Below are 24,318 nucleotides of genomic sequence, written 5' to 3'. Positions count from 1 at the left end.
AGAAATACTGCTCAATTTCAGATTTTCATCTTTTACACCATGTCAACAAGATTACTAAGTAAACAACTACTCAAAAGTCACAGCACCAAAAACATAAAATCAGTGTGCTAGAGACACACTAACCTTGCTCTCCTGGTTACCATATGAAAGTAGCTGTAGGCAGTCAGTGGTAATGGCAAGGAATTTGGGGTTGGTTTTTTTCAACAGTGGGACCATTCTTTGAAGCCCGTCCGCCAAACGCACTGCCATCTTGGCCCCCTCCTGGTGCAGCAGCAGGTTGTGCAGTGTGGTGATAGAGTAAAACAACACAGACTCCATCGGGGAGCTGAGGAGAATGCAAAGGGACATATGAGGGAAGAGTAAAAGTGCTTTGTTTATTTACAATGTGTGAACTTACAGTTTTGACCATTTTAAAATCGAATAAAAATGCATGTTTTCATTGTAACCATGAAAATCTACATAATTATGTCATCTGCACAATTCAGACTCTTACTGATTCACTGATTCACATTTACTGATTCAGACTGTTACTATTTCTAAAAAGCATGTTTTACTTCGCTTTGCATTCTGTTGGCTGATTTTTTTATTCTAGCATTTATCACAGTGCTCTTTTTTGGATTCTTATTACATGTTAATTTTCATTTTTTCAGTATTTATTATTTTAAACAAACATCACTGTTTGAGTTATACATTCATTTATTGTTTACTGTTTTGCATAACTTACATAACATAAATTGATTTCCAAAACCAAAAGAAAAAGTTTCTTTTAGTACTCATTTCCTTTCTCCTTTTTCATCTTTATTTTTTTTTTCTGATCCATGTAATTACAACTCAATTATGGAATAGTATTACAGTTTAATACATATGTATATAATGGATTTCTAAATAAATATGCATGTAAACCTGTTTAAGGGTACCAGCGATTAGGGTATTTAGTGTTAACTTTCTCACACTGCATTTCTATTAGTTACATTTTACAAATTATTTTGAAAAGACATTTCTTCTGTTTTATTTGTTAAGTAAAACAACCTCCATCTCTATATTGTTTAACTAAATACCAAATGTCCATATGCAAAAAACACAAAGTTGTCATGGGTCCTATCTTTTTCCCATGACTGCAAATGTCAACTGGGTTTCCAAAAAGTGCTTGGGTTCTGATTATTGCTGCTTGGGGATACATACTAAGTAACACACACACACACACACACACACACACACACACACACACACACACACACACACACACACACACACACACACACACACACACACACACACTGCTCTCCACAGCTGACTATTTTTTTACGGTCATCATCTCAACGTTTCCAGACAAAAAAAGCATGATCTGGGAGTCACTGGTGCAGCACTCTAATGCGGTTAGCCTCAGGGAGGTGGACAGTGCCTGAAAGGCTTGCGTGGTGAAGCTGCAGATATATCGGGAAAGACCGGGGTGCAGCAATCATTCTGTATTCAGCCCCACTTGCCCCAGGCTCTTCACTCAGCATCGCAGATAAGCAGAAGAGTCGGCAAAAAGTTTTAGCCAGAGAATTTTAGGGATGTAAAAATTGTCATTGTCTCTTATTCATTGTAAGTTTTATTTTTTAATGATAAGACATTTTCAAATGTAATCATTAATATACAGAACTAACTTTCAGATTAACTACTTATAAGGCATTGACAGACAAGATAAACAGAGAAACTGACCATGCAGTTACTTTTCATGTTAACACCACACAAATCAGATGAATGATTTGTCCACAGTGAAAGTGGAGGCTACTAAAACACTTGTGGCCTGCTGTAGCCTGACCTGACCTCAAACCTTGCTCCTAGTGCACATGGAACTGGGTGCTTACTTATGTGCAATCAAATGCAAAAAAGGGAGATTGCTGCAGAGCCACTGTCATCAGGTTTCACATGTGAGACAGACAACTTTTCTAAATGCTGAACTTGCCCTCTACTAATTAGCAGCACCACTTTAGACAAAGTTTTGAAGTCTGGCATTATTTTTCCCAGTGATTCAGACTCTGAACATAGAAGACCGACCACTGTGGTCCCCTTTACCTGCATTAGACCAGCTTCCACCCACCAGACTGACCACCTGCATCTCCTGCCATCCGCGTCGGACCGGCTGCCCACCCTCCTGCCATTGCTACCTGCCTAATGACTATATTAAAATTTACTCTTAACTATCTGCCCATCTGTGGTAGTGAACACACACACTAGTGAACATGGGGCAGTGAGCACACATACCCAGAGAGGTGGGCAGCCAACTCCAGCACCCAGGGAGCAGAGAAGGTGAAGGGTTTTGCTCAAAAGCCCAACAGTTGCAGCTTGCCAAGCTCGGGTATCGAACCCACAGCCCGGTTATCAACAGCCCCAGAGCTCCAACCACTGACCCACCACTGGATGTTGAGATGGTCTGTATTAGACCTTTTAGATGATTAGTGAAGTCTCTTGATAATCTACTGAAACTTCAGATGTTGCTACATCACACATCACTGAGACTTTGTTCCAATCTGGATTTAGACCCAATCATAGCACGGAGACAGCACTAGTAAAAATTACAAATGATCTCCTTCTTCCCTCTGATCAAGGCTATATATCTTTTTTGGCCCTACTAGACCTCAGTGCCTTTGATAAACCTTAACCTCAGAGTACACAAAAGTAAGATATGGAGTACCTCAAGACTCTATTTTAGGACAGCTATTATTTATATTATGCATGTTACCACTGGCCTCAGTTATAAGAAGACATGGTATTAATTTCCACTGTTATGCAGATGACACACAGCTCTATATATCAGCCAAACCCGACGATAAATTTAGATTACAGAAAATGGAGGACTGTGTAAAGGATGTAAAACTCTGGATGTCACATAACTTTGTTCACCTCAACAGTGACAAAACTGATGTTCTCCTTTTAGGTCCAAAAGACACTAGAAATAAACTATCAGACTTAATGTTAGACTTGGCTGATGCTTTCATTATTCCTGGTCTAGCAGCTAAAAATCTTGCCGTTATATTCAATATATCTATAATTTGAGCAACATATAGCTAAAATTAGTAGGACAGCCTTTATGCAGCTTAGGAACATTGCCTAACTAAGAAAATCCTTATCTCTACAGGTTGCAGAAAAGATACACGCTTTTATTACCTCAAGGCTAGATTACTGTAATGCATTTTTGTCAGGTTCTTCAAGCAGGAACCTCAATAAACTTCAGATGGTTCAAAATCCTGCAGCCAGGGTCCTTACTAAAACTAAAACTTTGACCATATCAGTCCAGATCTATCAGCACTTCATTGGCTCCCAGTTAAATTCCGTATTGAATACAAAATTCTTCTATTAACATATAAAGCCCTACATGGCCTCGCCCCTGAGTACCTGCAGGATCTTATTACAGATTACGAACCATCAAGACTACTTAGATCTCAGATGCTGGCTTCTTAGTAGTTCCCAAAATGTAGAAAACCTACATTTACATTACATACAAAAAGCAGGGGGAAGAGCCTTTTCTTATAAAGCCCCCCAACTCTGGAATAACCTTCCAGATAATGTCCGGGACTCAGACACAGTCTTAATCTTTAAATCTAGGCTGAAAACTCATCTGTTTAGTTTAGCTTCTGGTAATTAATGTTTCCCCTTAAGGGTTTACATAATTACGGCCGTCGCTGGCAGAGAGAGGTGAGCTTCCGGGCTTACGCCGCGACGAGTAGGAGGGCCGCCGCGGTGGCGCTGAAGCCTTAACACATGTGTGTGTGTGAGTGTGTGTTCACTACCAGATGGGTTAAATGCGGAGGACACATTTCGCTGTACAGTCCACACTGTACAGTGACAAATACCTGCACCTTTATCCTTTACCTTTATCCTTTTATCCTTTAATTACTAATTATGTAAATCTGCTTTGTGACAACAACAGTTGTAAAAAGCGCTATACAAATAAATTTGACTTGACTATTATAAATCACTCAGTATCCACTAGGAATTGATCATTATCTATTATAAATAATTATGTATCTTCCACAAAGTATTTAGCTATTATTTATTCAGAACAACCTATGGATTATTCAGTATCTGATATGAATTGCTCAATACCTCCTATAAATGATTTAATAACTACCTTGATTTCTCTCTGCAGCCACTATGAATCATTAAGAAATGATTCAGTATCTACTATGACTTATTCAGTATCTGCCATGAATTATTCGATATTTGCCATGTATTATTTAGTAATATGCATTGTTCAGGACCTCTCATTATTATCAAGTATTTATACATATTCTTAAGGGTTAAGAAATGCAAATAATAAAAACACATAAATATAATTATTTCTGACAGCACTGGTATCATACAGACAGCCGTTCATTTGTGCAAATGGCAATTTTGCTTTCTGGACGTAAACAAAGTTGCTTGGGCCTGTTTGTTTTTCACAGCTACTGATTTAATCTGTTGGACACTTGGCCTTATAAAGGATTTAATGAAATGACTCAACAATTTGGTATTCAGGACCCTGCAGCACTCTGATTTGGTTCTAAGCAAATACAGCAGCAGGGTTATAGCAGTCAGACTGTTTCTATCCAAATACAGCAGCAGGATTACAGCTGGGAACTACACACTAATGTCATTTTCTGCGCATTATTAATGAATGCACAAAGTTAAAAAAAGAGTTGAGAGCAGAAGAGCTGTCATGTTTATGTGAAAGAGTTGAATGTGAAAGTGCTTACATACAGCTTTATAGGAATGTGTGTAGGACGGGATATTATATCTAATGCTGCTAAACAGATCTGATGTTTCCAAAGGAACTTCTGGCACTGCAACACTTCCTTCCTTCCTTCCTTCCTTCCATCCATCCATCCATCCATCCATCCATCCATCCATCCATCCATCCATCCATCCATCCATCCATCCATCCATCCATCCATCCATCCATCCATCCATCCATCCATCCATCCATCCATCCATCCATCCATCCATCCATCCATCCATCCATCCATCCATCCATCCATCCGCTAACCTCAGCATGCGTACGAGAGTGGGAATTCCTCCTGATTTGAAAATGGCTAGTAGCCCCTCCCTCTGGTGTGAGAGGCTGTGCAGCACACTGGCAGCACAGCGGGATGTCTCCAGGTCTCCGGCCTGCAGGGCTCTAACAACCGCTGCCACCATCTGGGGAGACTGCATCAGGACACGCCGCGATGCCTCCTTCCGCGTCAGCTGGTTTACTATCAAAGCCGCCTTGTTCACCACAACCTGTGCAAAGGAGATCACACAAATGGAAAGTGTTACTGAATCCATTAAAATCCATACACTCTTAAGCCATGATAGATTTCGTATAAGCAGTGAGACTTGCCTTATTCACCCTCACCTAGACTGAGACATGAAACAACAATATTTTTGCTGCCATAAGAAAACCCTGGTAGAAACTCGCATTTCCCATTCCACGTATGCTCTATTTATCCCGACTCTGGCATGCTTTGGCACAACCTAGAAGAACATCTGTCCAGACCAACCCAGTCACATTTTGTATAACGTATGAATCATCTTGAAACAGTAGAGACCGAGCATCTTTTTATCTATCCTTTTTCTATTGTTTTTCTTGGCAAGGATGTCTGGGTAGTATAGTGTAAATATAATTGTTTTTGTACTTGTACAATCTTTTCTACAAAGTGTACTTGATGTGTTTTTCTGCAGTTCCTTCTTCACTGTCTAACAGACAGTGTACTGTTACAGGAAGAAATTAATGAAAGGTTGGTTTGAATCAAAGTTTCTATTGATTCATTTGTTTTCAGTTTTTAGTTGTTTTTTTTTAAATAAATGTATTAAGACATAACTGATGGTTTCATAATTTCCTCAGTCCCTTTGTCCCCCTTTTCTATGTCTTCTATGACACTCTAGTTTCAGCCATGTGCTTTTATTATTATTTTGGTTTCTGTCTCCTACCTTGTCCTGCCTCTTTTTCATTCTAATCACCTGTTTTAGGTTTGTAACCCCACCTCGTAATTAGTATCCTCAAGTGTTTAATCTTTATATACCCCATAGTTTGCTCCTTTCCCTGTTCTGCACTGTTTATTTCCCCCCATTACTTGTTTGCTTCGATACAGTACTACATCCACAAATGTAAACGTAGTATCAGTAATTAAGTACTCCAGTGGCTTATAAAATATTTATATCTGTTTGTCTGTATTGTGTACAGTTGATAATGAGCACCAAATGCAAGAAAATGAAAATCATGTAATGAAGTATCCTGAGTCTTAAATACAGCTTCTTATATCTTATGTTTGAATTATGAAAACATCAAATGTTTGCCCGCCATGGCCTTCTATCTCCTCATATCAGTGCGATGCTGGGCGTCTGCTAGCCGATTCATCAGAGCTGAGTCCCCTGTGCTTTCCTCTGAGTACACTGGCTGCCCGGTGATGTTGCATCAGCGGCAGTACGAAAAGAGTAGCCCCCCCCTTCCAGTGTCGAGAGAATCACATGTGATAGAGTTGTTTAGTTTTAAAATATATTTTAAAATAATTAATATAGACTCAATAAAACACTAGTGAAACTTTTTTATTATTTATTATATATTTATTTCTCTGGGTGGGTAGTGCGGCCCTTCCACTCCCCCAATGCTTGCCAGAGAGATCAAGTATTAACTGATGTTACAGAATTAGCAGTCAGCGTTCTCCTCAGAGTGTGTTGAATTCCGGTGGCAGTTTGAAAAGCTATGTTGGATGTCCACGTATCTCACATCTCTCAAAAGGAAGCACGCACTAGGTTTCACCCCCTTCCAGCCAGGTAGCATTGAGTGGTGAGAACTGAACATGGCTGGATGTTCGAGTGAGAGGGGTGTAAGTATGCCTCTGTCTGAAAGCACTGAGGCTGTAATTGGCTGACTATTATTATTTACTTTGCTGCAGCAATTCTTCTCTGAATAAATAAACACACCTTGGCTTCAGCTGGATGAATGACTCATTTCACACCACTTAAGACTTTCTATCAGCCTGTGTGTGTGAGTGTGAAGTAAGAGTGTCTGAATGACAGGCCTCTGCCCAGCACTAATATTAGATCAGCGTTCTGTCACTCGGCTAAGCCTTTAACTGAACACTAAAATGACTGCAGTGATTACTATGGCCATGCTGAAGTGCTTCAGAAACCATACACTGACCTGGAGAACTAACAGTTTTACATGTTTCATTCTTCAAACATTTTTAATTATTTTACTTTTTTGTGGCAGCCACCTCTCAATGTGCCAGATTTCAATCAATCAGTGTAGATGGAGAAGACGACCCAGTTTAGCTGTGTATATCGCTGTTTCATATATACACAGATGAGCCAAATATTATGTGTTGTGTTATGTGTGTAATACTATGGTGTTGTTCCTCCACATGCCACCAACACAGCTCACTTTACAAGATCTCAGATTGTAGTGTCCCTGGTTTCTGCCACCAAAACATTCTAGCTGATCCTTGGGAGGTGAACCCATGCTGATGTCTACTTGTTGTTCCAGCGCACATGATGGAAAAGAAAACAGGACTCATCCGACCAGGCCATTGCTCTAGATTAAACACTGTAGGCGTGTCTGACGGTAGACAGGGGTCAGCATATGGGGAAACATTTCTGTGACTTGTTTAACAGCAGCCCTTCTGTCAGTTTGGCCAGGGATAGCATTTGTTGCCATTGCATATCGATGACCCTAGAGCGCCTAACTCCATGCAGCTGGTTCATGGTCTGTCCCTTCCAAATATACATACATTACACCATATATCTGGGTAAATGTCTCTTGGCAAGCTGCCCCTCAACCGGATATTTGACCACTCTTCAATTACATTTCACTCTTCTGGTAAAGAACCAACTTTTAAGGACAGTCCAGATATTTGCCATGGTGTTGAGGTATGAAATGTCTGGATTTGTGTCCAAGTTTTGACCATTATTCACCATTGTCTTTTTAATTATTACAAAACATCACCAATTTAACACAAAGCTTTAATTAAAACACTGATCTAATACCAGGTAAAATAATGGCACTTTTGATTAATTTCTGTTTAGAAAAATCAGTATAAAGTATATATTATCATGTATACCAGTGCGACTATACATAGAGCTTGATTTGTACCTGATCTTCATCAGCCAGTAGTTTGGTCAGTTCGGGCACGGCTCGAGTAGCCAGCTCTGCGTCATCCTGGTAGTTGATAAGGTGGACAATAGCTGTCTTTAGGAGCTGTGAGGGTTCGGCCAGTCGTTGAACATTAGTTGGCTGGTCAGAGTCAGCCTGAGTGGGCAGTGGCGACTCTCCCTCCACCAGCGTCTCTGGGAACATGGCTGCCCTGACGCGCTGGGCTCGGGTCAGAGTGTATTGACCATCCATATCTAATGTAAAAGAGAAAAAGAAATGGTTGTAGCATAACAATAGGAACATACATAATTGAATCATGAATATTAGTGTAACCATGGAAAATGGAGTGTCATAACCATGAAAACTGGTGTTTAAAAGTTTAACTGTGGAAATGAGTGTCCCACAATTATGGCAACAAGTGTAGGGTAACCATGAAAATTAGTGTAATAATGGAAACAGGCGGAGGCTAATTCATTTATCAGTGGTGTAGTTTTACTCCAGATGTGTGTTTATCGATCAGGCCATTTCATAATTCATTTTTCTGGATAATTCATAAGAACTGTGACTCATAAATAAAAAAAACATAAGGGGTGTAATGGACTTTGTGGTCTGAATTACTCCAACACTCTTTATTTAAGCGCTGCATGCATAAACCCAACCTTATTATTGTGAATAGCCAAGCCTGAAAACATTATTTCTTCAGACTTCAGAGATTTACACGTTCATATTTACTTTTAATAATATACTGCTTCTCCCTAAAGCAGGAAATCAGAGCCTGAGCTGCTCAAGGCACCAGTGCCCTACTGCCTCAAATACTCACAATCCCCACTGACCCTTTAAAGGTAAAAACTACAGCAGTGAAGGCAACTGAGGGTGCTGTAACTCTGTGGGCTGTTTACAGGCCACTAAAAAGGATTTTCATTGGGAGAATTTTCCACTGGGCCAGATTAGCTCTCTTGCAGCACCCGGGGGCTATTTCTGCCCCCTCGTCCCTAATCCCCCCACCCAGAGGCTCAGAAAATAGAAAATTAAATTGTGTTGAAGGTCCAGTCTCCATGCTTATAAGATACACAAACAGGGGACAGCCAGAAGCTCTGATCACGCTTTACTCTCACATTACTGTGGAACATAACCGGAATAAACCACTTCTCTACAGTAAAGAATCTTTAAGAAAACAACTCCATATATCACATTAAAACATTTTACCTTCAAAGGTTTGAGCATTAGTATTATTGATGTATATATTACATACATTTCATTCATGAAGAAAAAATAAATAGAGCCTTTCTAGGAATGGTTGTGCCCAATATTTTGACTGTTATTGTGCATATCCCAAAACTGTTGTGTCTGTGGGGATCATTTCAGTTCTGCAGCTGTGTGTTTATGTGTGTGTGTATTTTGCAGTTCTTGTGGGGGTGTCAGGGGGTGGGGGGTGGATTTGGTTCTGTGGTACCTAAGGAGGTGACTGTGAGGACTACTGATGGTCTCCGTTTGGAGTCTTTTGTTACTGTCATACCTGCAGTGGGGTCTCTGTAGAAGATTTTGGTCAATGTTCTTTGGTGAGAGTTTTGGGTTCTCTGTGGGGAATGTTTTGATTCTACAATACTTTTTCTCTCTGGTGAATTTTTTGATAATGCAATTCTTATCTTTGTTGTGAGTCTTTTGGCACTTTTGGTTCTGCAGTACATGTGATGGTGTGTCTGTTGGGAATATTTGGTTCTGCAGTACCTGTGGTGTTCTCTGCAGGAAATCTTTTGCTGCTCTCGATCTCATCCTGCTCCCGCACTGTAGTGGCTCCTGATTGGATTCCAGAGTCTGAGGAGTAATAGGTGTGCTGCCATTCAGCCACCTTCACCGCCCCATCAGTTTCGCTCACTACACAAAATAAAACAATATAACTTTATAACTGCTGAAAAAGTCATCTGGGAATACTGAATACTGAATAAATAGTATACAATGAGTCTGTGAAGGGATTCTAAATAATTCCATAGTTTTAAATAATTCATAGTGGATACTGAATAATTCACAATTGATGGTAAATAACTCACAATTGGTGTTAAATAATTTATAATAGTTCCAACATAAAAATGCTAAATAGTTAATAGAAGTTTACTGCTAAACAATTCTACTACTACTATTAAACAATCCACAGTGAATGATGAATAATTCTAATTACAACAGAATAAAACATAGTAGGTACTGAATACATAGTAGTAACTGAAACATTCAAAGTGGATCCTGAATAACTCATAGTTTATACTGAATAATTGATAGTAGATACATACATAATTCACAGCAGCTCATACTTCTCAGAAGATACTGAATGTAATACACACTGACCAATTCATAGTAGCTACTGAATAAGTCATGCTATATACTGACTAATTCATACAGGATCCAAAACAATACATAGTAGATTAATGAAATAATAGTTCATAATTAATAATTCATAAACAATACTGAATAATTGATGGCAAATACCAAATAGGTCCTAGTAGTTAATAAAAAAAATAATGCGTTGTGGATACTAAATAATTTATGATAGTTATTGAATATTCATAGTAGTCATTGAATAGGTCATAATAGATACTGAATTATGTGTTACTATTATTTGTTACAAATAAATATGTTTTCTAGTTGTTACAGTGAGGAAAATAAGTATTTGAACACCCTGCGACTTTGCAAGTTCTCCCACTTAGAAATAATGGAGGGGTCTGAAATTTTAATCTTAGGTGCTTGTCCACTGTGAGAGACATAATCTAAAAAAAAAAAATCCGGAAATCACAATGTATGATTTTTTAATAATTTATTTGTGTGTTACTGCTGCAAATAAGTATTTGAACACTAATCAGTAAGACTCCAACTACTAACATGGCTAAGACCAAAGAGCTGTCCAAAGACACCAGAGACAAAATTGTAGACCTCCACAAGGCTGGAAAGGGCTACGGGGCAATTGCCAAGCAGCTTGGTGAAAAAAGATCAACTGTTGGAGCAATTATTAGAAAATGGAAGAAGCTAAACATGACTCCCTCGGACTGGTGCTTCATGCAAGATCTCACCTCGTGGCGTATCAGTGATCCTAAGAAAGGTGAGAAATCAGCCCAGAACTACACGGGAGGAGCTGGTCAATGACCTGAAGAGAGCTGGCACCACTGTTTCCAAGGTTACTGTGGGTAATACACTAAGACGTCATAGTTTAAAGTTATGCATGGCACGGAAGGTTCCCCTGCTCAAATCAGCACACGTCCAGGCCCGTCTTAAGTTTGCCCATGACCATTTGGATGATCCAGAGGAGTCATGGGAGAAAGTTCTGTGGTCAGATGAGACCAAAATAGAACTTCCACTCGCCGTGTTTGGAGGATAAAGAATGATGAGTACCGTCCCAAAAACACCATCCCTATGGGGTTGGAAGCATCATGCTTTGGAGGTGTTTTTCTGCACATGGACAGGACAACTGCACTGTACTAAGGAGAGGATGACCAGGGCCATGTATTGCGAGATTTTTGCGAGATAACCTCCTTCCCTCAGTTAGAGAACTGAAGATGGGTCGTGGCTGGGTCTTTCAACATGACAATGACCCAAAGCACACAGCCAGGATAACCATGGAGTGGCTCCGTAGGAAGCATATTAAGGTTCTGGAGTGGCCTAGCCAGTCTCCAGACCTAAACCCTATAGAAAATCTTTGGAGGGAGCTCAAACTCTGTGTTTCTCAGCGACAGCCCAGAAACCTGGCTGATCTGGAGAAGATCTGTGTTGAGGAATGGGTCAAAATCCCTGCTGCAGTGTGTGCAAACCTGGTGAAAAACTACAGGAAACGTTTGACCTCTGTAATTGCAAACAAAGGCTACTGTACCAAATATTAACATTGATTTTCACAGGTGTTCAAATACTTATTTGCAGCAGTAACACACAAATAAATTATTTAAAAAATCATACATTGTGATTTCCAGATTTTTATTTTAGATTATGTCTCTCACAGTGGACATGCACCTAAGATGAAAGTTTCAGACCCCTCCATGATTTCTAAGTGGGAGAACTTGCAAAGTCACAGGGTGTTCAAATACTTATTTTCCTCACTGTATGTTATTTCTATTTTACCAATTTTCATGAAATGTTCACACAGTGTAAAGAGCAGAAAATAAAAAAAAATGGCAGATGGTATAAGTGAAGGCAATGATCATCAATCCAAACTTGCTGAAACACTTTAGCTCAGGCTCTGTGATTTAACATGCTACCCAGTGTGCTGCAGTATGCTAGTTAACAGTTACAGCCTTCAGATACAACGCTCAGCAGAAAAGTGCCAGCGTCACTGTTTCTTTGCTATCCTCTGAGACCTCTGATATCAAAAAGAGCTGCATATAAGAGAACAGGTTCTGCCAAAGACTGTGTGAAGGGGAATACTGCACTTTTAAATGACCTCTATCATGAAAAAAAAGGAATTCCCACACGTTTCTGTAATAAGGTCACATTTAAACACTTTTAAAGGTCTAAAATGTTTGCGTCTCCAGTTTATACAGTTTATACAAAATATGGAAAACTAGCTGTGAAAATTCACTGTGTCTCTAATGTCATAACAAACAACTTATTTACTTACACAGATCAGCCATAACCCCTGATAGGTGAAGTTAATAACACTACTAACTGCTCGTTACAATGGCAGCTTGCAAGGGGAGGGATATATTAAGCAGCAAGTGAACAGTCCGTTTATGAAAAAGATATTTTGAAAGCAGGAAAAATAAAAGCCAACGACTGGGTCAGAATGCGAGAGCTCTAATCCCAGAGAAGGACAAGAGGTGAACTGGCGACAGGATCTAGGGCTCCTAAGGCACACTGAAGCGTGTGGGGACCAAAGGCTAGACCGGCTAGCCAGAATTTAAAGGATTTACTGATAATGCCTCGGTGCCGGATACCATAGCACACCTTCAGAGGTCTTATGGAGTCCACAAGGTGTGAGGGAGACCTACAAAATTTTAGGCAGATATTATGGCTGTTGTTGTGTATCAGTCTATTCTGCCTACAGCAAGCCCCACCCATTCAGTATACTGCAATTTAATTCTGCATGTTCAAAAAAATTCTCTATTAGAAATGATGAAACTCCAACATTAAGTAATGACCACCGGACAGTTATTATTTATTTTTTCTCATGAAAGTATCTCGTATTTTTTTTAGTTATTTTCACTTACTTTGCATGGACATCTCCACTGTCCAGTCTGACCGCTGGCTGTCTGTAAACACAACACAAAAAAAGAGAGATGAACAAATATGTTTGACTGAACTTTGAATATCAAAATCTTTTATGTGTCTTAATGTTCTTCTGATGTTTGACCCCATCAGATTAGATTTAGCATAATACGTCAAAAGACTGTTTTGCTTTGCTTATTGATCCATCTAAAACACTCCGCATGGTGGATGGTTTTCTTCTGTCTGTGAATGCTCTCAAAATGCCTGCAACTGTTGATAACAGTTATTTATCAAACAATGCTCAGGAGTGCCTCAAGGATCAATACTGGGAACAATGTTGTTCAACAGAACTGGAACAGTATATGAGACATAAATAATTGTGGTAATAATTCAAACAGCTGTAGGATTCACCAGCATGCAGACAACATTGTGTTGTGCTCCTTGTTGTTTCGACAATAAATCAAAATGCAATCTTCAGTCTGCCAGTTGCCTTGCCTGCAGTCCATTCCTGTGAGTCTGACCTCCAATCTTACTTTAAGCATCATGTTTGACTCCTTCACCATTGTGTCACAAGGTTTGAACATGTTAATAATCTAATGTGGTTAAAATGAAAAACAAAATATATCAAGGAACAATGAAGCACCCATCAGTATTAGCTTAATCTTGTATACACTCTTTACGGACAATATTGGACTAGATTTCTGTTCTTTTTCCAGGGCAGTATAAGTGTACAACATAATTCATTGAACAAAACACAAATATAGAGCCCAAGTTTCTTTTTTTTGAGGTGTGTGTGTGTGTGGGGGGGGGGTGACCATGGGGGATGTTCAAGGGGGTCACTGTCAAGATTATGGTAAAGAATTCAGAGGTAGTCTTCCTTTTTCATTGTTCCATCCAGTCTATCTAGCCACAGAGCATGATGCTACCATAACCATGCCCAACAGCTGGGTAGAACGTTCTTGGTGCTGAATGCCACACCTGCTCATCCAAACATCCCTGTGGTCATTGTGACCAACCAATTTAATATTTGCATTGTTTCTGATCATTCAAACTAATTTCTTCTTAGAGTGCTTAGAGTGACAGTTTGGGTCAGTTTCTTCCAGACCTTGGTGAAGTGGCTACAACTTGACAGGCCTTGACAAATTAAATGCCACTTTAGAGTCAAATAAGGTTAATGTATATTTCTTGTTCATTTCTATTAAAGATATAACACTCATTCTGCCTCAGAAACAGTACAAAGAAATCACCAAAAGCCCAATATTTCCATGACTTTCATGAGTATATGTAAACAGCCGAACACAACTGTATCTAGAAGCCGTGTGACCTAATCCTTTCCCAGCTTTCCGTAGAAAGGTTGGTATTTCCAGTACCCATCCAACACAGAGTTTACCTAATCAGTCCTTCATTAAAGTCAACCAGATGAGCTGCTGGAGGAACTGAACAAATCCATACAGTGACTGGAGTTCACAGAGAAATTAAACCTGTGCTCTACTGTGTTCTTTTAATCAACATATCAGTACCTTTACTGACCCATAGCACATTTTGACTGCTGATGTATTCTAAAGCTTATTCTAATGTTATATAGAGGTTTACAAGTAAACACAATCACTGACCACTAACTTTGTTTATTTGGGTTTATTCTGATTTTAGAGTACACACATTTGCTAGTGCATAGCAGTACATAATAGCAGTGCGTAATTCAACCTCTGCATTTAACACATTCTGTAACAGGGAAGACGCATACAATTACTTCCAGTACTTCTCTAACTGTTAGGTCATGGCTGGTATATACAAACACATACAGAGTTTTACAGGTAAACACCTTCATGGACCACAGGCTTTATGTTTATTTAATGTTGTACATTAAAGTTTTACAATTTTACAGGTAAACACACTCACTGCTGAGATTCAAAATACAATAGTTTTATTTCCACAATACTGTAAGTCAACTTTTTTGGAATGACTTTATAGTAGATGTTGGAACATTTACAGGTAAAACACACTTACTGCTGAGATACACAAATTTCACAAATTTGTAGAAAACAGCTGTTCAGGGTTGTTTAGCTTTCTTCACAGCAAATCCTCTAGATTTTCAACACAAAGGAAAACAAATCAGAACACTCTGGAGTAGCAGATGCAATACCTCCAAGACTAATATCAGTACCAGACCTTACCAATGCACTCTTGGACATGCAATCAAACCCTCCTCATGGCAACATTACTGTAAATCCCAGTAAAGGCTGCAGTAAAGGGCACAAAGTGGCTATTAATACCCTTGCTTTCAGGGGAAATGTTGGAGGACCAGGCGTCTGCAAACATTTGGCCATTTAGTTTAGTGTATAACAGTCCAAATGGAAAAAACGCACATCTGCAATTCAACATAGAGTTCATTCAACTGCAGCATCTTTAATTAGGAGTTAATTGAACCAAATGATTAACTACAGTTAACTGCAGCAAGTCGTATAATTAAGTCAACTCAATTACTTTTTCTAATCCTCAAACGCCTCTTTTTAATCAGGTTAGTACACTGAAGTCTGAGGAAGCCCCAGTTCCTTTAAGCTGCTGACATGACTAGAAGACTTTACAGCTGTGTTTAATGCAGATGATGCTGTATCCTAAATAAACTCTGAGGTGCTGCAGTCAAATAGAGCAGGGGTCTGATGTGGATTGTTGGATGGCGAACCCCAACAATCTTTTATTCATAACTTGCAATAATTAGCAACATACTAGCAACTGCCTGGGATACCTCAGGAACCACATAACCGCCTAGAAACAACCTAGCAAAGATCAGACAAGGCATAGCAGTACCCTACAAGCATCTAACAACTATCAATCAACATAACAGCCACCTAGCAAAGTCCTTTTCAAAGTCCCTCTATAGATCACAGAATGGGAGGGGGTGCTCACTTGGCTATGGAGCTGGTGTTGAGGGACCAGATAAGGTTATCTGCTACGTAAACACAGAGGAACTTTGCGCTCCTGACAATTTACACAGCAGACCTATTGATATTCGGGGGGGTTTACCTCATACTCTCCTTAAGTCAACAACCATCTCATTAGTTTTGTCCAGATTTAAAGACAAGTTGTTGGTCCTGCACATGTCCGTTAGCCACTGCGACTCCTCTCTGTATGCTGACTTGCCGTTTTTGCTGATGAGGCCCACCACAGTTGTATCATTAGCAAACCTGTTATGAGTAAGCAGAATAAACAGTAGTGGACCAAACACCGGTAGCACCAGTGCTCAGCATGGTGGTGCTGGAGTTACAGCTACCAATCCTAAATGATTGAGGTCTCTAAGTCAGTAAACCCAGGGCAGAGTTAATTAGGCCCAGCAAGCTTAGTTTTTCAATCAGATGCTAAGATATCATGATGTTGAATACTGAACTGACATCAATGAACATCATTCTGACATAGGTGTCTTTATTGTTTAAGTGGGTGAGAGCTAGATGGAGTGTGGTGAAGATACCATTGGCTGTGGAATGGTTGGGACGATACACAAACTGTAGTGGGTCCAGTGAGTGGGGGTTAGGGCTGGTTCTTGTTGTGCCTGAAGACAAGTCTCTCAAAGCACTTCATGACAATGTGATGAGTGTAAGTGCAACGTAACAGTAGTCGCTGAGGCAGGACACTGGAGAATTGATGGTGGTGGTCTTGAAGCCCGTAGGGATGACTGCTATGCTCAGAGAGATGTTGAAGATGTCCGTAAGAGTATCTGCCAGCTGTTCTGCACATTCTCTAAGCACTTTACCGTGTATGCTATCTGATCCTGAGGCTTTTCGTGGGTTGACTCTTTGTACATGTCTCCACACATCATCTGTGGACAGACACAGTACCTGATCATTTGGAGGAGGTGTGATCTTCCTCACCGTTATGTTGTTCTGTAGCTAGTCACTGATTGAGCAAAAGTTCCTGCCTCGATGAACATGTTCCAATCAGTGTGCTCTAAAAGTCCAGAGATCAGAGCAGAGATCCTGGGGGCAAGGTTTTCACTTGCTTTAGGCATGTCAAGCACAGCATAGCAAGCAGTTTATGATATCCTACAAGCGTCTAACAACCATCTATCCTTGCAACCACTTGGCAACAACCTAGCAACAACCAAGCAACCATCATACATGGCATGGTTAGTAATTAGAAGTACAATACAATATCTAATAACCATGTGTCAACATTCTAGCAACTACCTGGGATACAATTTCATCCCCTTTGAACAACACCGCAATCACTTGGTAACAACCAGGCAACCATCAAACATGTAATAAGTAGTTAGCAGCACTCTACATGCATTTGCAGCCACTTGGGGTACCATGAAAACCATATAGCAACCATCTAGCAACAGCCAAGCAACCATCAGACATGGCATGGTAAGTGGTTAACTGTACCATATAAGCATTTAACAAGCATCTACCAACATTCTAGCAATGACAGAGGATACAATCGCAAACACCTTGAACAGGACAATAACCACCTATCAACACCCTGGCAACCATCAGTCATCTAATTCGCAGTACCCTATCACCTATTCAACAACCGTCCGCAGCATGAACACACTAGAGACAAGACTATTTATAAAAACTGCAGAACAGAGCCGACACACATATCCATGAGGAGAAGCAGAAAGAACCGCAGGGACTCTGAGGTGCTGTAGTAAAGTAGAGCAGGGAGTGTCCGAAGGGAGAGGAGGAGTCTGACATTTTCGGGTCACAAACCACAACAATTCACGACCAGAGCTCTGACCAAAATGGACCAAAATCCCTACACCCTCATTAGTGCTTACAGAAGTGAACTGTGTAGTTTACTAAACAGCTGTAAAATCACACCAACCAATACATTAATTCAGAGACTTTCTCATCCTCAGACTGCATCAGCATTCACCAGCCGCATAAACATGCAGACACTCATTTAAGCCAGGCTGAAGTTTCGACACATTTTGAAATGTGCATAATGATAAAATTTGATTAGACTACACATTCAATTCTTGCTCCTTGACTACAGTAAATCTGCAGTTACTGCTTTTGCTGTATGATGAGCAGCAGTAAACACATTTAGTTTCTGGCTGTTTAAAGGGCTCATATCCTACTATTTTATACAACCATTTACACAGATTAGCCATAACATTTAAATCACCTGCCTTACACCCTTACACCATCGTCCCCCTCTGACCATTCGAGGCATGGACTCCTGGTATCTGGCAAGATGTTAGCAGCTGATCTCTTAAGTTGTGAGGTGGGGCCTCCATGGATCACATCAATGAGCCTGTTCACCTGTTGTCCTATATTGGAGCACTTTTGGTAGATACTGACCACAGAATACCAGGAACACCTCACCACCTGCCTGATTTTTTGATCTTCTAGCTAGCATTAACATTTTCAGTAGTTTGTGCCACAGATGGACCAGCCTTCACTCCTCTTGTGCATCGCTGAGCCTTGGGTGCCCTTGACCCTGTCATTGGTTCACCGGGCATCCTTTTTAGAGCACTTTCGGTAGGTAATTACTGCATAACTGGAACACTCCATTAGACCAGCCGTTTTGGAGATGTTCTGACCCAGTCGTCTAGCCATCACAATTTGGACCTTGTCAAAGTAGCTTGGGTCCTTATGCTTGGCCGTTTTCCTGTTTCTAACACATCAACTGATTGAAATTATTGTTCACTTGCTGCCTGATATGTATGTCCCACACCATGACAGCTGCGATTGTAATTAATGTTCTTCTTCTTCTTCTTCTATATTCTATATTCTTTTTATAACAGTGGTTATTTTTTATAGCTGAAAAACTTCCTTTGTGAAAGCAAAAACTTTCACAAATCATTTATTCATTACACTGTCATTTTCCAACCTGGCTTAATGCATTAGAATTAAACAGGCTGTTTCCATTGGCAGCAATTGGCTAAATGGGTGGCTAAACTACTTTAGGCTGAACGGGTGTAACATGAATAGGCAGAGATATGTAAATTAGCTGGTTCTTGTGAAATTGGAGAAGCATTATTCTAAAGAGGCAGTTGTTTTCTGTTATGAAGTTTCCATACATGGACTGCATGGTTCATTTGGAAAGTTTATTTGCATATTGCGTCATTCATTCAGTGAGGAAATGTATTTGTACATGATATAGGCCCTTTAACTGTACAGAGCCACTGTGTTTATGGTGTGTCTCAAGAGTCAAGAGTTTGAAAAGTTCAGAATGCTTAGTAAGGAGAGACTCATAATGTATTCTGGCCCACAATCAGCTGTTATAAAATAAACCTACTGTGTTCTCTAGTAATCAAGAGTGCATTGTGGAAGTTTAAAGTTCCTGAGAATACCTCTAGAATTCCAGTTTATGATTCTGACAAGAGAAAAATGACCAATGTATGAATCATACCATAAAAACATAAATAGGGATCCAATTCAGTCACAGCCTACAATTAGCCCAGCAGTGGTGTACAATTAATTTCATGCTCCAGTAGTTAACAGTGCTTTACTGACTGACTCTCTCTGTCTCTCTAGGTCTCTCTAATATTTTTTTGCAGTCGTGGTTCCTGTTATTATGTAGTTATCGTTATTACTGTTATTAGTGGAGACAAATCCAAGTACGTAATACCAATGTAAAAAATATATGGTGATATCATAATCTTAAGTAAATATTGTCCCAACACTTTATATAAGTATGGCAAAACAGGTTAAGTAAAACATAGGAGGTTAGAAACAAAAGGTGTTATTAATTGACTGCATTATGGTTTGCGTTGATCACTGACCCCAGATGCAGCCAATTAGCCAAAATATGTTATTAAATATGTAAAAAATGGTATTTGAGGTGTGTTTCTTTAGTTTCTATGGTAGATGCTAGGTAAACACTGCTGACAAATGCTGGACTGTGACTAATTTAATCTCTGTAAAAGGTAAAGGTGCATGTATTTGTCACTGTACACTGTACAGCAAAATGTGTCCTCCGCATTTGACCCACCTGTGCTAGTAAACACACACACACACACACACACACACACACACACACACACACACACACACACACACACACACACACACACACACACACACACTAGTGAACTAGGGGCAGTGAGCACACACACCCAAAGCGGTGGGCAGCCAACTCCAGCGCCCAGGGAGCAGGGCCTTGCTCAAGGGCCCAACAGCAGCAGCTTGCCAAGCCCAGGTATCAAACCCACAACCCTGTCATCAATAGTCTGGCACTCTAACCGCTGAGCCACCGCTGCCCTCAAAGGTCTTCCATCCCTGGGTGGGCACACACCATAACCTCAAAACAAATCCAGATCGTCATTTCCTTGGCACAGACAATTGCATGTGGTTTAGAACACAGTATTATGTACATGGCAATATGTAGTTCTAAAACACAACAGCTCTACAGTGCTGAACAGTGGAGTAAGTTAGGCAAAGTCTACTGTATGTTGAGTATAATGGTCTTCATACTGACTTTTGTGTTTTGTAGTATCTAAGCTTAGAGGTATATTTTGGATCCTAGCCAATATAAACTAGCTAAGGGTATTTTCTCAGTAAACAGTGAAGCACTTTTGTAAGTGGCTCTGGATAAGAGCATCTGCTAAATGCCTTAAATGTAACCGGAACCACTTTTACCTTAGCACTGTATGTGGTATCACTCCTCACACTGCGGTTCAAGTGGGATGTTACAAGGATGTATGCAGTAGTTCCAGTTGTAGTAGAAAAATGTACATACGGTCTATCCAGGTTGTTTTACTGCAACATGATTAAAAAATTATAAAATGTTTAAGCAGCTTTTCAAAAGATGTTTGTAGATTTTGGGCATGTATTAATGGAGATGTGATTGGTCCAAGTCCATTGGACTAAAGAACAAGATCGACTGCGTTCAGAGTAATGGGACGTACATTTTGTTTAAGTATTTTTTTAAAGCTCTGCAGGTTGTTTAAGGTTAAAAAATTGATCATAGGCAACGTTCGATTCTGGAAGTCTAGGATTCCAGAAAGGAAACTGTGTGGGCTGGACGAATCCAAAACTGTTAGTTAACAGTCTTTTTCTGCACTCTACAGCACGACACTCAAGGATAAAAGAGAGAAGAGACAGAAAGACTGAAGTGAATTCACACAGAGTGACAGGCGGGGGCTTTACACACTGACAGCAGCCGGCAGTTAAAGCTAAACAAGACCAATAAAAGCGGGGGATAATTGACAGCAGTTGAAAGATTGCAGCTGCCACAGAATCTCCAGCGGCGATGCTGTCTACTGATAAAAAAAAAGAAGAAAAAAAACACAAAGATGATGCTGAAGCACCTCAAAGGACGTCATTTACAAACGGAATACAAAACACAAGCTCATCACAGAAACGTGCTTACTCTAATCTGCACTATTTCTTTTAAAGTTAGAACAAAATATAGATCAAATATCTATAACAGAATATCATTTTGGCTGATATTCTAATTCGGAGCATGTTACACAGGCAATGTAATGTCAAGAGTCTTCCCCAAGGAATCTTACTGGTGCAGTGTGGAGGAATCAATCCCTATATGCCAAAGTTTCTCACAATATGATAAAATATCGTCATATTGCCATACAGCTCTAGTGTGAACTTCTACAAGTTCATTTAAAGGTGTAATTAAAGTAATGTTGTAATCAAAAGTTAAGGTGTAAGTTTATGACAGTCTTCCATGTTTCAGGAATAGAAATTTGGGTCTTCACTATTACGGTCTTCAGGGGTTTAGGGCATTGTGCCATGTCTCAAACAAAGAGTTATAAAAGCTCTCCAGGCCGGAAAAGGTTACAAAACCATTTCTAAATAGTCTGGCCTCCACTGGTCCACTGTGAGGCAGATGATGATGAAATGAAGATCATTCAGCACCACTGTTACTCTCCCAAAGGAGTGGTCACTCCAAGGGCACAGTGAGTAATAATAATCATAATAATAATGCAGGAAATTAAAGAACCCCAGGGTAACATCCAAGGACCTACAGGCCTCTCTTCCATTGAGTAATGCCAATGTGAATGAGTCAGCCATCAAGGCAAGAATGGTGTACATGGCAGGACAGCAAGGAACAAGCAGCTACTCTCCATAAGAACACTGCAGCCCATCTGAAGTGTGTGCAAGACCATGTTCTTAATCCAAAATAGAACTTTTTGGTTTTACTGTAAACACATAAAAAATTCCTTACAAAATAAGACCGTCATCCGTCAGTTAAGCAAGGGGGTGGCAGTATCATGGTCATGGTCATTTGTTTAATTGGGTTCTCTTTATCTAGTTCCGGGGATTATATGAATGTCAAATGTATTAAGAATTACTTAAATAATCTGTTTACTGGTAGATCTCTCTCTCTCTCTCTCTCTCTCTCTCTCTCTCTCTCTCTCTCTCTCTCTCTCTCTCTCTCTCTCTCTCTCTCTCTCTCAGATTCAAGACAGCTTTACTGGTATGACTGTAATGACTACAATATTGCTAAAGCACTATAACAATCACAACACAAATGACAATAAGCGCAACAATAATGGCAAATCCCACCCCCCCACCTCTCTCTCTCATTCACACACAAAATTGTAAGGCTTGTGGGAAATTGCTTTTTTAATTGTTCTTGTTATAACGCCTCCGTTAATCTCACACACACACACACACACACACACACACACACACACACACACACACACACACACACACACACAGCTGGTTGGTGTTGCCAGCAGTGTCCAGGGACATTTTTGAGTTAATTAAAAAGTGCCTTAAGATGGGAGCCTCTCTGAAGGATAAACAGCCAAACAAGTATGAATAAATAACTGCATGTACTGAGACTGGTTCAAACACATTTATTACACAGCTGTATTACATTACACTCCATTTCACACTGAAATGAAGTACAGTAAACATCCTCTATATTATACAGTGCAATATCTCTTACACAGATTCCCACTACAAGATCCATTGCTGCAGCAGCTCGGCTAAACAAGTTTCACAGAATGCGGCTAAAAAATGAATTCAACCCTAATGAGAGACTGTAGCTCCACCTCAGTTTATATCACAATACTTACATTTAGAGTGTTATTAATATTCATCCCTAATGAGAGACTGTAACTCCACCTCAGTTTATACCACAATACCTACATTTAGAGTGTTATTAATATTCACCCTAATGGGAGTCTGCAGCTCCATCTCAGTGTATATTAATATTCTACCCTAATAAGAGATCGTAGCTCCACCTCAGTGTATATCACAATACCTACATTTAGAGTGTTATTAATATTCAACCCTAATGAGACTGTAGCTCCACCTCAGTGTATATCACAATACCTACATTTAGAGTGTTATTAATACTCACCCTAATGGGAGTCTGCAGCTCCATCTCAGTGTATATTAATATTCTACCCTAATAAGAGACCGTAGCTCCACCTCAGTGTATATCACAATATCTACATTTAGAGTGTTATTAATATTCAACCCTAATGAGAGACCGTATCTCCACCTCAGTTTATGTCACAATATCTACATTTAGAGTGTTAATATTTAACCCTAATGAGAGACTGAAGCTCCACCTCAGTTTATACCATAATACTTACTTTTAGAGTGTTATTAATATTTACCCCTAATGAGAGACTGTACCTCCACCTCAGTTTATATCACAATACCTACATTTAGAGTGTTATTAATATTCAACCCTAATGAGAGACTGTAACTCCACCTCAGTGTATATCACAATACCTACATTTAGAGTGTTATTAATATTCAACCCTAATGAGACTGTAGCTCCACCTCAGTGTATATCACAATACCTACATTTAGAGTGTTATTAATATTCACCCTAATGGGAGTCTGCAGCTCCATCTTAGTGTTATTAATATTCACCCCTAATGAGAGACTGTACCTCCACCTCAGTTTATATCACAATACCTACATTTAGAGTGTTATTAATATTCAACCCTAATGAGAGACTGTAACTCCACCTCAGTGTATATCACAATACCTACATTTAGAGTGTTATTAATATTCAACCCTAATGAGACTGTAGCTCCACCTCAGTGTATATCACAATACCTACATTTAGAGTGTTATTAATATTCAACCCTAATGAGAAACTGCAGC

The 24,318-nt window shown here is 39.7% G+C and overlaps 1 protein-coding gene across 1 annotated transcript in view; it reads right to left on the bottom strand.

Moving 5' to 3' along the window:
* The window catches only part of jupb (junction plakoglobin b), a 96,768-nt gene that overhangs the window by 27,102 nt on the left and 45,348 nt on the right, over positions 1-24,318 (bottom strand). The window contains exons 2-6 of the mRNA XM_072675744.1: positions 13,282-13,323; positions 9,827-9,973; positions 8,099-8,352; positions 5,012-5,247; positions 124-325 (exon numbers count right to left, since the gene is read on the bottom strand). Coding sequence (XP_072531845.1) covers positions 124-325; positions 5,012-5,247; positions 8,099-8,352; positions 9,827-9,973; positions 13,282-13,294 — 852 coding nt within the window. The 5' untranslated portion in view covers positions 13,295-13,323. The remainder of the gene's footprint in view (positions 1-123; positions 326-5,011; positions 5,248-8,098; positions 8,353-9,826; positions 9,974-13,281; positions 13,324-24,318) is intronic.

This window comes from Salminus brasiliensis, chromosome 3 (genome assembly GCF_030463535.1).
Source record: "Salminus brasiliensis chromosome 3, fSalBra1.hap2, whole genome shotgun sequence".
In the NCBI taxonomy this organism is placed as follows: domain Eukaryota; kingdom Metazoa; phylum Chordata; class Actinopteri; order Characiformes; family Bryconidae; genus Salminus; species Salminus brasiliensis.
The sequence above is the reverse complement of the archived record's forward strand: the minus strand, read 5'-3'. Positions and strand labels throughout refer to the sequence as shown.